This window comes from Bos indicus x Bos taurus, chromosome 16, assembly GCF_003369695.1.
Source record: "Bos indicus x Bos taurus breed Angus x Brahman F1 hybrid chromosome 16, Bos_hybrid_MaternalHap_v2.0, whole genome shotgun sequence".
Taxonomy (NCBI): domain Eukaryota; kingdom Metazoa; phylum Chordata; class Mammalia; order Artiodactyla; family Bovidae; genus Bos; species Bos indicus x Bos taurus.
This window is the reverse complement of record NC_040091.1, coordinates 59,012,195-59,026,137: the sequence shown is the minus strand read 5'-3', so window position 1 is coordinate 59,026,137 and position 13,943 is coordinate 59,012,195. Positions and strand designations below refer to the sequence as shown.

The 13,943-nt window shown below is 36.0% G+C and overlaps 1 protein-coding gene across 8 annotated transcripts in view; it reads right to left on the bottom strand.

Annotated features, from left to right (window-relative positions):
- The window catches only part of RASAL2 (RAS protein activator like 2), a 397,250-nt gene that overhangs the window by 135,125 nt on the left and 248,182 nt on the right, over window positions 1-13,943 (bottom strand). Inside the window, exon 1 of one of the 8 annotated variants that reach the window (XM_027565435.1) lies at window positions 13,035-13,197. The exons of the other annotated variants lie outside the window; for them this stretch is intronic. Within the exon in view, the coding sequence (XP_027421236.1) occupies window positions 13,035-13,047 (13 nt within the window). The 5' untranslated portion in view covers window positions 13,048-13,197. Of the gene's footprint in view, window positions 1-13,034; window positions 13,198-13,943 lie in introns of those variants that run through there. 8 annotated transcript variants of the gene reach the window in all.

The window sequence follows — 13,943 nt, the reverse complement described above, 5'->3', positions numbered from 1 at the left end:
ATGTGGTTAAGATAAGCAATAAGGGATATAAATATCAGAAAGAAAGAAACTGATAAGTATATGCAGAAGATAAGATATAGTATTCTTTAGTGAGGATGGCAACAAGAGACAAGACAATTAATTGAAAAAAAATACAAGGATTCATTAATATGATCAGGATAAAGATAAATATACAGTATTTGATATATATATATATATGCTGAAAATAAAAATATATAATTCTTTATGTATCAGCAATTGCCAATTAGAAAAATAAAGAGAGAAAAGATTCCATTAAAAAAACCCTTATAGACTAGGGATAAGATTAATAAAAATTTTAAGACATTTGCAGAAAAAATATCAAACTTTACATATGATAGACAGGAGTGCTGTTAGATCCACAAGGGAAAAGAAAGACTATTCAATAAATATGGCAAGTAAAAGTTATCAATATGAAAAAAGCATAAACATATAACATAAAAATCAACTCTTTGAGTAAGAGCTTAAAAGTCAAGAACAAAAATTTACACTCCTAAGAAAAATTATCTTGAGGCCCTGGGGTAGGAAATAATTTTGTAAACACAAAATATTAACTTTAAAACACTGATAAGTTTGTCTACACAAAATTATGAACTTTTGTTCATTCAATGATCTTAAAAAAAGAAAGTGAAAGGACACGTTACAACTTGAGAATATATTCACAATACACACAACTGTTAAGGGTTACTATCAAGAACATAAAAAGAACTTCTTCATCAGTTCAGTTCAGTTCAGTTGCTCAGTCACGTCTGACTCTTTGCGACCCCATGGACTGCAGTATGCCAGGCTTCCCTGTCCATCACCAACTCCCACAGTTTACTCAAACTCATGTCCATCAAGTTGGTGACGCCATCCAACCATCTCATCCTCTGTCATCCCCTTCTCCCACCTTCAATCTTTTCCATCATCAGGGTCTTTTCCAAGGAGTCAGTTCTTCACATCAGGTAGCCAAAGTATTGGAGTTTCAGCTTCAGCATCAGTCCTTCCAATGAATATTCAGGACTGATTTCCTTTAATACTGACTGGTTTGATGTTCTTGCAGTCCAAGGGATTCTCAAGAGTCTTCTCCAACACCACAGTTCAAAAGCATCAATTCTTCGGTGCTCAGTTTTCTTTACAGTCCAACTCTCACATCTGTACATGACTACTGGAAGAACCATAGCTCTGACCAGACAGATCTTTGTTGGTAAAGTAATGTCTCTGCTTTTTAATATGCTAGGTTGGTCATAGCTTTTACTACCAAGGAGCAAGGTTCTTTTCATTTCACAGCTGCAGTCACCATCTGCAGTTATTTTGAAACCCAAGAAAATAAAGTCTCTCACCGTTTCCATTGTTTCCCCATCTGTTTGCCATGATTTATGGGACCAGATGCCATGATCTTATTTTCTGAATGTTGAGTTTTAAGCCAACCTTTTCACTCTCCTCTTTCACTTTCATCAAGAGGCTCTTTAGTTCTTCTTCACTTTCTGCCATAAGGATGGTGTCATCTGCATATCTGAGGTTATTGATATTTCTCCCAGCAATCTTGATTCCAGCTTGTGCTTCATCCAGCCTGGCATTTTGCATGATGTACGCTGCATATAAGTTAAATAAGCAGGGTGACAACATACAGCCTTGACACACTGAGGAAACCAGACACTTGCAGGGCACAAACAGAACCTTGTGCACACCAGGACCCAGAAGAAAGGAGCAGTGACCCCACAAGAGACTGACCCAGACTTGCCCGTGAGTGTCCAGGAGCCTCTGGCGGAGGCGTGGGTCTACAGTGGCCTGCTGCAGGGTCGGGGGCACTGAGTGCTGCAGTGCATGGGAACTTTTGAAGGAAGTCACCGTTATTTTCATTACCTCCACCATAGTTTGGACTCAGGTCAAACAACAAGGAGGGAACACAGCCCCGCCTATCAACAGAAAATTGGATTAAACATTTACTGAGAATGGGCCTGCCCATCAGAACAATACTCAGTTTCCCCTTCAGCCAGTCTCTCCCATCAGGAAGCTTCCATAAGCCTTTTTTTTTTTTTTTTCAATATAAATTTATTTATTTTAATTGGAGGCTAATTACTTTACAATATTGTATTGGTTTTGCTTTTATCCTTATCCATCAGAGGGCAGATAGAATGAAAACCACAATCACAGAAAACTAACCAAACTGATCACATGGATCACAGCCTTGTCTAACACAATGAAACTATGAGCCATGCCCTGTAGGGCCACCCAAGATGGACGGGTCATAGTGGAGAGTTCTGACAAAATGTGGTCCACTGGAGAAGGGAATGGCAACAACTTCAATATTCTTGCCTTGAGAACCCCATGAACAGCATGAAAAGGCAAAAAGACAGGACACTGAACCATGAACTCCTCAGGTTGGTAGGTGCCCAATAGGCTATGGGAGATCAGTGGAGAATTTCTTCATATTAATAGAAAAATCCTAACAACTCAATAGAAAAATGAACAAGAGAGAAAAATAATTTCACCAAAGCATTAACATATATAGCCATAAACCTACAAAAACTATTCAGTATCACTGGCAATCAGGTTTTGCAAACCAAACATTTGCTCTTCATTACAAGACTAAAATTTAAAATTCTGACAATATCAAGTATTAGGGATAATGTGAATCTCTCATACACATTATTGGTGGAAAATAGTTTGGCATTATTAGTCACCCTAAGACCCAAAAATTCCACTCCTAGGAATACAGCAAAAAGAAACTGCTGCAAATGAATAAGATACGTTCAAGAATGTTCATAGTAGTGCTGATACTGATAGCAAAGTTTAGTTAACAAACCAAATATACTTCAATGAAAAGATGGAACCCTAGTACCAAACCCAATCTAAAATCTAAATTCGTTTGGCATACTCAATAATGTAAAAGTTATACAGGAGTTAAAAATATAAAGAAACAGCAACAACACGGAAAGATATTAATCATATAATATTTAAGTGAAAAAAAAAAGTCCCAAAACAATATATAAAACTTGCCTTTTATATAATGGCACCCCACTCCAGTACTTTTGCCTGGAAAATCCCATGGATGGAGGAGCCTGGAAGGCTGCAGTCCATAGGGTCGCTAAGAGTCGGACACGACTGAGCGACTTCACTTTCACGTATTGGAGAAGGAAATGGAGAATCCCAGGGACGGGGAAACCTGGTGGGCTGCCACCTATGGGGTTGCACAGAGTCGGACACGACTGAAGTGACTTAGCAATAGCAATAAAACAACTAAAACTTAGAAATGGGTATGAAAGATGATTCTCCACCAAATAATGTATATACTCATCATAATCCCAGATGAAATGTCAACAAACATTCTTTTGTTTGTTTTTGCCTGGCAGTGGGGGATGATTTGCTTCTACAGTTCATTTGGAAAAGTAAATGTATGAGTGAAAAGGCAAATACATTTGAAAAGGAAGAACTAACTAATTAGAGAGAGTTTGCTACCTCAGTAGGAGAAACATATTAAAATCTATAATCATTAAAACACTTTGATATTGACATAGGAATAGAACAATAGAATTGTGGAACAGGAAAAGAATCCAGAAAAAACACACAGACATTTAGCTGATGATACAGAGCACTTTTCAAATCAGTATGGAAAGAGTAGGCTATTCAACAAAAGGTGTTGAGACAACTGACTCTACAACTGAAAAAAAAAAGTCTCATTTCAAAAATACAAAAATAAATTCCAGATAAAGACCTAATCTTATTGAGAAAGGCCTTTGTAAGCATCACACAGAAGCCAGAAACTACAACAGAAAAGAGAGATTAAGGAAACATAAAAATTTAAAACTTCAAATAGAAAAAAAAGACATCCTGAGCAAATTTGCAAGGCTTTTAACAGTATCTATCAAGTGTGAAGTGTAAACTACCTTTGTTTCTATTTCTAGGAACCAGTCCTACAGATATATCAACACAAGCAATTGAACATAGATATGTATGTATGAAGATGTTTAACAAAAAGTTGGTAGTGGCAAAAACTAAAAACACTAAGTGTTCTGAAGGAGGGGAACAGGTAAATCTACAGTGGAATAATCTGCAGCCTTTACGGATCTACAGGTATAAATATAATGAAATGAAAAGACATCTTCAATGTATTATTTTTCTTTGAAATATTAAAATAGCATAAAATTTTAAAAATATTAAATAACACCGTTAGATGCCTAGGGATTTCCTGAGAGTTTATAGCATTCTTCAACAGTAAAATAACTTGAGAATGCACAGGTCTATAACTTTTTAATTCAATAATTTAAAAAAATTCAGGACTGTCATTCATCGGTTGATGAGAAATATGAGGCAGGGTCACATGTTCATCAACAGTTAATTTGGCATCAGAATCTGTTTGGCAATATTTGCACAATATATTGTGTTCTTATTTTATTAAAATATGGGTGGCAGATTGAGAATGAAAATGCTGCTGTCACAGAAAAGCACAGGCCTCATAAAACTAATATTAATGGAAAGAAAGATAAGATTGTTAACCTGCCAGAATTAGAGTATCATTAACTTCAATGGAATAGTCTATATTCAATTTGAGAGGGGAAAAAAAGAAGCACAATTAAGAATCATGAACAAGGGCTTGGTGTTTATGATGTGGATATATATGGTACCCACATTTTTGTATAATCCTCTACCCTTGGGTGTACGTAGGACCCAAGATCTGTTAATAAAATGGGATAGCCACTCCCTTAACTCAGCTGTATTATATGGCAAAGATGATGGTACAGTCACTCTTGTGATTAGGCTGCATTTTATACTGGACTCCATCATAGCAGACTAGAGTAAGATTCTCTCATTGACTCTGAAGAAGTAAGTTGCCATGTTCTCGGAGTGCCACAGGAATGAGACCCAAAGGTGATCTCTAGGAGCTGAGAATGATTCCTTCCCAATAGCCAGCAAAAAAGAAAGGATCCCAGTGCTACAACTACAAGAGGACTCTGAGCTCTGGATGAGGAGGCAGTCTGCTGATATTTTGGTTTCTGACTTTGTAATACTCTGAGCAGACAACCAACTACACTCTGCCCATACTCTGGTTCTGCATAATATTTATCTGTGAAATGATAAATATTAACAGGTGTTGCTTTAAGTCATTGAGTGTATGGTTGTTTATAACAGCAATAGATAACTAATGTAGTGTGCTGACATGAAAACCTTAAGCTTGAGTAAAGCTGATGAAATATGAATGGACATGAATTTGAACAAACTCTGGGAGATAGTGGAGGACAGAGGAGCCCAGTATGCTACGGTCCATGGGGTTGCAAAGAGTCCCGACTATACAGTTCAGGGAATTCTCTAGGCCAGAATACTGGAGTGGTTAGCCTTCTCCTTCTCCAAGACTATAAAGTGTCAGGTAAATAAATGAAATAATTTATTTCATTTTTTTAAAAGAGTGATGTGTCAAAGGGAGTGCAGAAAGAACCACTTGAAAGAATTGAGTTTGCTCAGTCAAAGGACGGGACAAGACGTGATATGTCTATGAACAGGGAAGGATAATCATCTTTTGTATACCAAGAGCTCATTACGATGAGCTCATTTCTAAGACTTTGTTTAGTATGGTTATATTTCTTAGCATTTTCTCAAAGTGTGAGAGACAAATCACTCAAAGAAAGAATAGTAGATTATTGAACTTAGCAACTGAACAACAAGTGGAGAAGACTGTTGTAAATGAATACAAAAATAGAGCTAAACACATGCATTTTAATGATTCAGAATTGGCAGGATCGGAAGGAGGGGGGCAATTTACCTGAGAAGAGAAGAGAAGCATGGTCAAGAATATATCATGTTTGTGTTTTTGCAAAGAAAAAGAAGGAACTTAACATTTATTATCTTCTATTTATTTTGTTGGATACTTCCACATTCCACAGTGATGAAAAAGCGGTTTAAAAATGTTTATTTTTCTTCCAATAAAACAAGTAATCACATATCCTCTAAAGCATAGAAATGCTTTTAAAGCAAAATGATATTAAAGCCAAAGTACAGAAAACTCATTAAATTTGTATCATGAACTAATTAATAACTATATGTAAAAATTAATGTGCTTGGTATGAGTACATTTATATCTTTAGATATATATCTACAGTAATATATTATATATATAAATTGTTACTACTGTAAAATATTTAGGACATGAAAATTAGTGTTTTATATGTCTTTGAGTGCTTACAAATAGTACTTTGAAAGCTTATGGACAGTCTGGTAGTTCTGTTATTCACATCTTGCAATTTTCTTCTGAAGATTCACTTACAAACCTGGTCTGTGTGAGACTTTCCCCATCTAACCCTTTAAATGACACCAAATGTAAAGTTCCTGACTGCACACATAGACAGTTCAGGTTTAGCTCAGTTGTGTCCGACTCTTTGTGACCCCATGGACTGCAGTATGCCAGGCCTCCCTGTCCATCACCAACTCCCAGAGTTTACTCAAACTCATGTCCATTGAATTGGTGATGCCATCTAACCATCTCATCCTCTGTCATCCCCTCCTCCTCCCGCCTTCAATCTTACCCAGCATCAGGGTCTTTTCAAATGAGTCAGTTCTTCGCATCAGATAGCCAAAGTATTAGAGCTTCAGCTTCAGCATCAGTCCTTCCAATGAATATTCAGGACTGATTTCCTTTAGGATGGACTGGTTGGGTCTCTTTGCAGTCCAAGGGACTCTGAAGAGTCTTCTCCAGCACCACAGTTCAAAAGCATCTATTCTTTAGTGCTCAACTTTCTTTATAGTCTAACTCTCATATCCATACATGACTACTGGAAGAACCATAGCTTTAACTAGATGGACCTTTGTTGGCAAAGTAATGTCTCTGCTTTTTAATATGCTGTCTAGGTTGGCCATAGCTTTTCTTCCAAGGAGCAAGGTGTTTTCATTTCATGGCTGCAGTCACCATCTGCAATGATTCTGGAGCCCCTCAAAATAAAGTCTATTACTGTTTCCATTGCTTCCCCATCTATTTGCTATGAAGTAATGGGACCAGATGCCATGATCTTAGTTTTTCTTCAAAGTAGTCGTAAAAATCTATACTCTCATCAGCAGTGTGTTCTTCCTTTTATTTTAGGTTCTTGTCTAGAACCCAAAACAATTCTTTAGGTTCTTGTTTTAGAATCTAGAACAACTCCTTTTGTTCTAGACCCTTGTCAACATTTGGTACTTTTTTTTTTTTTTCATTTTAGATATCTTGATATAATTTTGGTTTAAATTTGAATTTTCCTGATGAATAATGAAACTTTTCATATATTGAATAGCCATTTGGATGAGCTCTTTTTTAAAATGAGCATTGAAGCCTTGCCTTTTTTTCACAGGTGTGTAGGAGAAGTTTGTTATGTATTATGTTTGGATATTAAAATTTAAAAATAATCTCTTTTTAGACTGTCATAGAAAAATGTAAAATAAGCAACATCTGGATTAAACCTGAAGAGCCTTTAAAAAAAAAAAAAAAAACAACTAGTTTCTATTCTCCTGTAACATGGGTTTGACAGGGGAAAAGAGAAAGAAAAAGTCTATCTTTAAATATTTAATTTAACAACTAAGCAAAATGAAAATGGTCTTATAATTTCTGACACCGGAAGAAACCTACTGGGAAGCTGTCATAAATCACAGTACTTTATAGCAATAAAATAGTCACATCCTTGAAGTTCACTATTTCTAGCTAATTAAAATTTCATTGTCAAATACATCTTGCAGTTTGTTCATATTTTACAGTTTCTCAGAAGACACGCTTCTGAGAAAAACTGGTAAATAAATTGTTGGATTTTCTTTTTAAAAAGGACCAGAGGAAAGCCTGCCTTCTGGTTTTAAATATCCTTCCATTTACAAACAAAACAAATAAAACAAGCAACTTCTAAACTTTCTAAAAAGACTTCTGCCTTTTACATTACAGTAAATTTGCTTTGAATAGTACATTTCGTTTTGTTAATAAAAATGTTTCCAAGAGAGACTTGTTTTCATTCTTTGTAACGACAGTAGTTACTCCTAGGCATTCTTCCTTACACCATGTTTTTGGTTTTGTTAATAAAAATGGTCAACACTGGCTCCAATTGGGGGGAAAAAAAGCTAATTCTTTGGAAAATTTATCTTAAAAAGCTGATTATCAAATACTAAGTGCTTATACTGTATTTATAAGAAAAGGAAATGAAGAAAACCAAAATTATTAAAAATATATTTCACAATTTTAGCAACTGTCACTGTACAGATATTTGCAAGTAAAATAATAGTACTCATAAAATAGAGTGATATTGTTTCAGGAAACTACTGTGATGTTTCACTGAGTTTCAGGTGGAGGCAAAAATGCTTCAAGAAAAATATCAAGAAATATGTAAGCTAACTATTCAGTTCAGTTCAGTTCAGTTGCTGTCATGTCTGACTCTTTGCAACCCCATGAACCGCAGCACGCCAGGCCTCCCTGTCCATCACCAATTCCCAGAGTTTACCCCAACTCATGTCCACTGTATTACTGTGATACAATTCTTTTACCATATGCAGACAGTAATTCAATAATCTACTATTCTTTCTTTGAGTGATTTGTCTCTCACACTTTGAGAAAATGCTAAGAAATATAACCATACTAAACAAAGTCTTAGAAATGAGCTCATCATAATGAGCTCTTGGTATACAAAAGATGATTATCCTTCCCTGTTCATAGACATATCACGTCTTGTCCCGTCCTTTGACTGAGCAAACTCAATTCTTTCAAGTGGTTCTTTCTGCACTCCCTTTGACACATCACTCTTTTAAAAAAATGAAATAAATTATTTCATTTATTTACCTGACACTTTATAGTCTTGGAGAAGGAGAAGGCTAACCACTCCAGTATTCTGGCCTAGAGAATTCTCTGAACTGTATAGTCCATGGGGTCGCAAAGAGTCGGACACAACTGAGCGACTTTCACTCACTTTATAGTCTAGGTGTTCCTAGAAAAGGGAATTCTTGTAGTAGGGACCCAAACATCGTATCTTCTCCTATCTCACTGGAGAGACCAGAAATCAAATCAACTACACACCATCTATTTGAAATATAATCTAGCTAGAAAGTTACAAACCAGAGTATTAAAAAGAGAATATCCATTTTTTTTAGTCTTCATATTAACTAAAGTAGTAACTGTGAGTAGTTAACTATACAACAGCAGCATGCTGCTAAGGTTTTCAAAGGTGCTCTGTAGTCTGTGGAATTAAATGCAATACATCAGAGCAAGCAACTTGTCCAACAGGTTGACTATGCTAGGTGTCACCTGATCCTGAATGACACTGGCTTGATCCTGGCACCTAAACCTGCTTGCTTACTTTCAAAAGTCTAACAAAAGAGCATGCAGAACCAGGTCATTTTTCTTCTTCAAAGAAGAGAACTGTATTAACCTACACTAACTTCACAACTTGCTATTTCAGCAATTCACTTATTTATAAAATACCTCAAACCTGAGAATGACAGAAATGTGGGGTTTTATAGTCTCATTCCTGATAAGAACTCCTCACTGGCTCCCTCTTCAAGTGTATAAGTTCAGAGAACTCTTCATTCAGCAGAATGGTAAGGTCTGAGTAGGGGTGAGCGAGGTACCAGAAAAGATAAGAGCGAGCAAGGTACCAGAGAAGATGAAGACCTTCATCTGAATTTTAATGACGATTCAGTAAGTCTCTCCTATTTTTCAAATATGCACAAAGAACACATTCTCAGTGGCAACGCTTTAGGCTTCCAAACACAAACTGACATCATACCCATAATTACATGTGGAGCTTTGATAGACTGAATTCCGATTAGGCGCGCACACACACATACCCAGAAAGAAAAAAATAAAAACAAAAGACAGCTGTCTGAGGATTGACATTGCTGAGTCATGACTCATTTTCTCGACTCACTGTTTACTGGGAAACAACAGGACACTACCAGTTATTCTCTCTCCGCACTACAGAATTAGGTATTTTAGAAAGTTTATGCAACCAAGTGTAAGAATCTTGTGAACCTTATTTCACCACACATCCACCGGCTTCTTCAAGAAAGCTGATATACAGGGAACTGAAAACAAGAACCACCACAAACAACCACTAGAGAGCGTGAAAGAACAGGAAGAACAAAACCAGTGTGACTCCCTCTTCAGAAGCTGCTGAAGGTCAAGACTGGAGCAGAAGAGGAAACTCAACCATGTGTCTATATAGAAGGATTTCCAGAGTTTTGAGTGGCTAATCAGGTTACCTTTATGAGTAAAGAATTAATTTGATAATTCAATGTTTTACACACCCAGCCTCAAGCTTCTGCCCCTTGGACTGTCCATCTTTACTTTTGTTTATAGAGATTTCATTCTTACAACTTTAATGAGGATACAGAACCCAGAATTATACCCCAAAAGTAGAAAGAAACTGTAATGGGGAAGACGTATTAATAAATCCTTTAAATGAGACAAAAGTTTTAATCAACTATAGCCAAACGTTTATCAGAAAAATGTCATGGCTACATTACAGAGCTCTTAACCTTCTTTGCAAATATATAAACTATATGGATATATATTTCATGAAAAAAATTTAGAAAAACTAGTATCAAGAAAAAAATCATGAGTAGTGAAAATGGGCCCACCTTAAAAAAAAAAAAAAAAAAAAAACAATGGTCAAAAGAAAATTGTTTCACATACATAGGAGAATTTCTTTCCTCATGCCATTCATTTCATCCTACCCACTCCCTTCCCATTTATAATGTGCCTTTAGTTATAAAATGGGCACCTTATTAGCACAAGTGCCTTTCGAAACATAATCCTGTATAATCTGACATTTGTATTCAGGAGAGAAAAAGGAGTCATGTGTTTCCTTCTAATATTTTTCTCTTTCCAATACACAGTAGCAAACTTTATAATTATTAGATTGATTAATAGTTTTTTTTCAACTTAGGTCAGTAAAATACCAGCAATAGATTAATGACCTGATTGTCTCTAACATGGGGAAATATACCAAGGCCCAACGTCCATTTTTGTTTGTCTGTCTAGCTATCCATCCATCCATCCACTCATCTATCATATACACACATAACATAATATACATGCATGTATCATGGCAGTCCTTTCACATACTCCAGCAGGATAGAAGATGAGAGAAAAATCTAAGCCCTGTGTAACACAACGTGAACACTGTTAAATTGGACAGAGCATTATGTCCTCATTCTCACAGCCATCAGTCCTCTTATAAACAGTGTGTTTTAATAATGGATTCGGCAGTACGACAAACAGTCTCTTGTTTCCTACTGGGTGGAGAATGTCACTTTGTAATTTGATTTCCGATAGCCGAAAGCAGTAATGAAACTGCTCCTTACAATGTACTGCTCATCACTCACAGACTCGTAAATCACAACCCCATTTACACAGACTTAGTCAAAAACTGGAATAGCAGGTCAAGCTTTAACACAAAAACACTACATCCCTTCACTGTGCTTGGAGCCAAATCAAGCTAACTTGTTCCCAGGGATTGTAAAGAGCCATGACAGATCCTTTTGACAGTGGCTATCTTTACTATTTAGCTCACTAGAATAGTGTGGTCTCTCTCAACTCCACAACGGTCTCCAGAAAAATGGAAAGGGCAGCAACCTTTTCAGAGACTAAATGAAAATGTATGAAGACAGATGTTCACTGACTGTTGTGACTCTCAAGATCCTCCACTTAAGTTACCCTCAAGCACATAATTCATGAGGTGAAGTAACAGAGGACCCTTACAAATGGAGAGAAACTGAGCTGGGTCTTGGATAAGGAAGCGATTGGTTCAAACAGTTGGATAATTTTGAAATGTTAAAATTAAAAAAATCATTAAAAAAAATTACATTAAAAAATATAAACATAGAGAAGGCACTGAATATGGGATAATGCTACCCAAAAAAAGTTTTACTAACTTCAATTACACAGAAAATGACTAAGTCCCAAAGTCTTTAAAAGAGATTAAAATCAACTTGAATCTTAATTTCGTATATAGGCATTTAGAATATGCTACAGCTATGTAATTGTTTACATAAAAGCAACATACAAACTGCAGTCATTTGCCTTAACTGAAAGCTGCTTTTTATTCTGATAAATACCAATACTTTGCTATATGTTTTTGGTTTTGAATGAATATGATATCAATATTGATGACATCCATCTGCCAACATCTCCTCCCCATATTTCAATCTAGATTTATGATGTATTTGGTCTTTAGGCAATAACTCATGGTACCTGAGCCAGCAGACACAGTATGGACAAAGTATAAAGCCTAAATGTATCTGGAACCATGAGAAAAAAACCAGTAAACTGCAAATAAGGAGACCTGTATTTTCATTTCAATTCTGTTCTAATGCTGTGATCTTGAGCAAGCACCAAATCCCTTACACCTCAATGTTCTCATTGAAAAGGAAGAGTGTGGACTGCACCAGATGATTTCTCAAGTCTCTTCCAGATTTAACTTTCAATGAGCTAATTAGTTAAAGTTTATGACGTCATCTATTGGCAAAGGATATTAAAAGTCTACCTTGGGGTGGGGGTGGGGGAACAAGCAAAGTTCTCATTTGAACTCTTACTGCTGTCTATGGATCCAACCTGTTGAACTTGCCAAATGAAACAGATTTACTACATGCTACTGAGATTCAGGCAAGGCTGTTACATTATTATTAATGGTTGATATATTTTGTCTCTCTCAGAGAGAAATGGGCTATATCCATTCCTAGGTATCTTAGTATTTCATAAAGAATCTAGGGAAAAACTAGAATAAACATCCACTTCAAATGATTAAAAGAACAAGTAAATGTTGCAGTGTTAGTACTTTGCTATGATCATCACACCTTTAATTTATCTGAGTTTCTCAGAAGGCTATTTTAGATCTGGATTTTGTACTGGATGTTGAGTCTCCACACAGTACTCCTGTGAACTCACAGTTAATGAAAACCAACCCATTTTTTTTTTTTAAAAGCCGGTAAGTACAAAAGTAAATAGTCATTTCATTTGTGAATTTTGAAAAAGCACAGATACCCTTTAAATATATACAAACTTTTAACTTCTGTCTCAGATGGATTTTAGGAACTCTTACCTGGGGTCTGCATTCCGTGAAGTTTCTGGGTGTTGCTAACATGATCTTTCCGGCATGCCAGTCAGAAACTCAAAACACTTTCTATACCACACTAGCTGCGCTTGTTCACGCTCCTGCTCTCTCTCGCTCTCTCTCTCTGTTTTTTTGCTCCCGCTCAATGCCTCAGACAGATTGGAATGCAGAAAAGCCAGAGCCAACGCCAGTCAAACTCACCCCCCCAAACCCCCCTCCCCCCACTTCTTTTGCTAGAGAGCACTGAACAATAGCTATCCTTCCTGCTCACAGCCTGTCTCTTTCACAGCACTGGGTGCAGGCAATCTAGTTCAGAAGAAGCAACGTGATTTACCAAGCGAGGTATTTAATTCACTTCTTCTGTCCCATGGGTGGATGTGTACATCTGTGAGTTTTAAGAAGCGATTCATTTTTTTTAAAAAAAGCAATCTATTTCAAAATCTGTCCTGTTTTAGGAATAGAAATATAAAACAAATTTCAGAGATTCTTATTTTGAGTGTTATTGCTGAATTAAAATATTAACTTTTCAAAGTACAAAGCCCAGGGAAATACCTTACAGCTGATGTATATATAGAAGTCTGTTAACACATATATTGCTATCTTAAAGTCACTTGGTGAATCACTTTATCACAATAGTAATATTTTAAATTTAGAAAAAGAAAAACAATTTCTCTGAAACTTTTCATTCAGGTCTTAAGCTAGAACTTCATTTTAAAAATAAACTATAATTAAAATTAATTTTACAAACAGAATGGTTCCTAACTGATTAGTCAATAAGTTGTGATGAAACTATAGATAGCATCAGTATGCTCAGTCATTATTTTGGTTTGTTTGAAAATCTGACATATTTCTAGGGTTTGTTTTTCTCTACATTCCAAAAAAAGGAGGCAGGTCAAT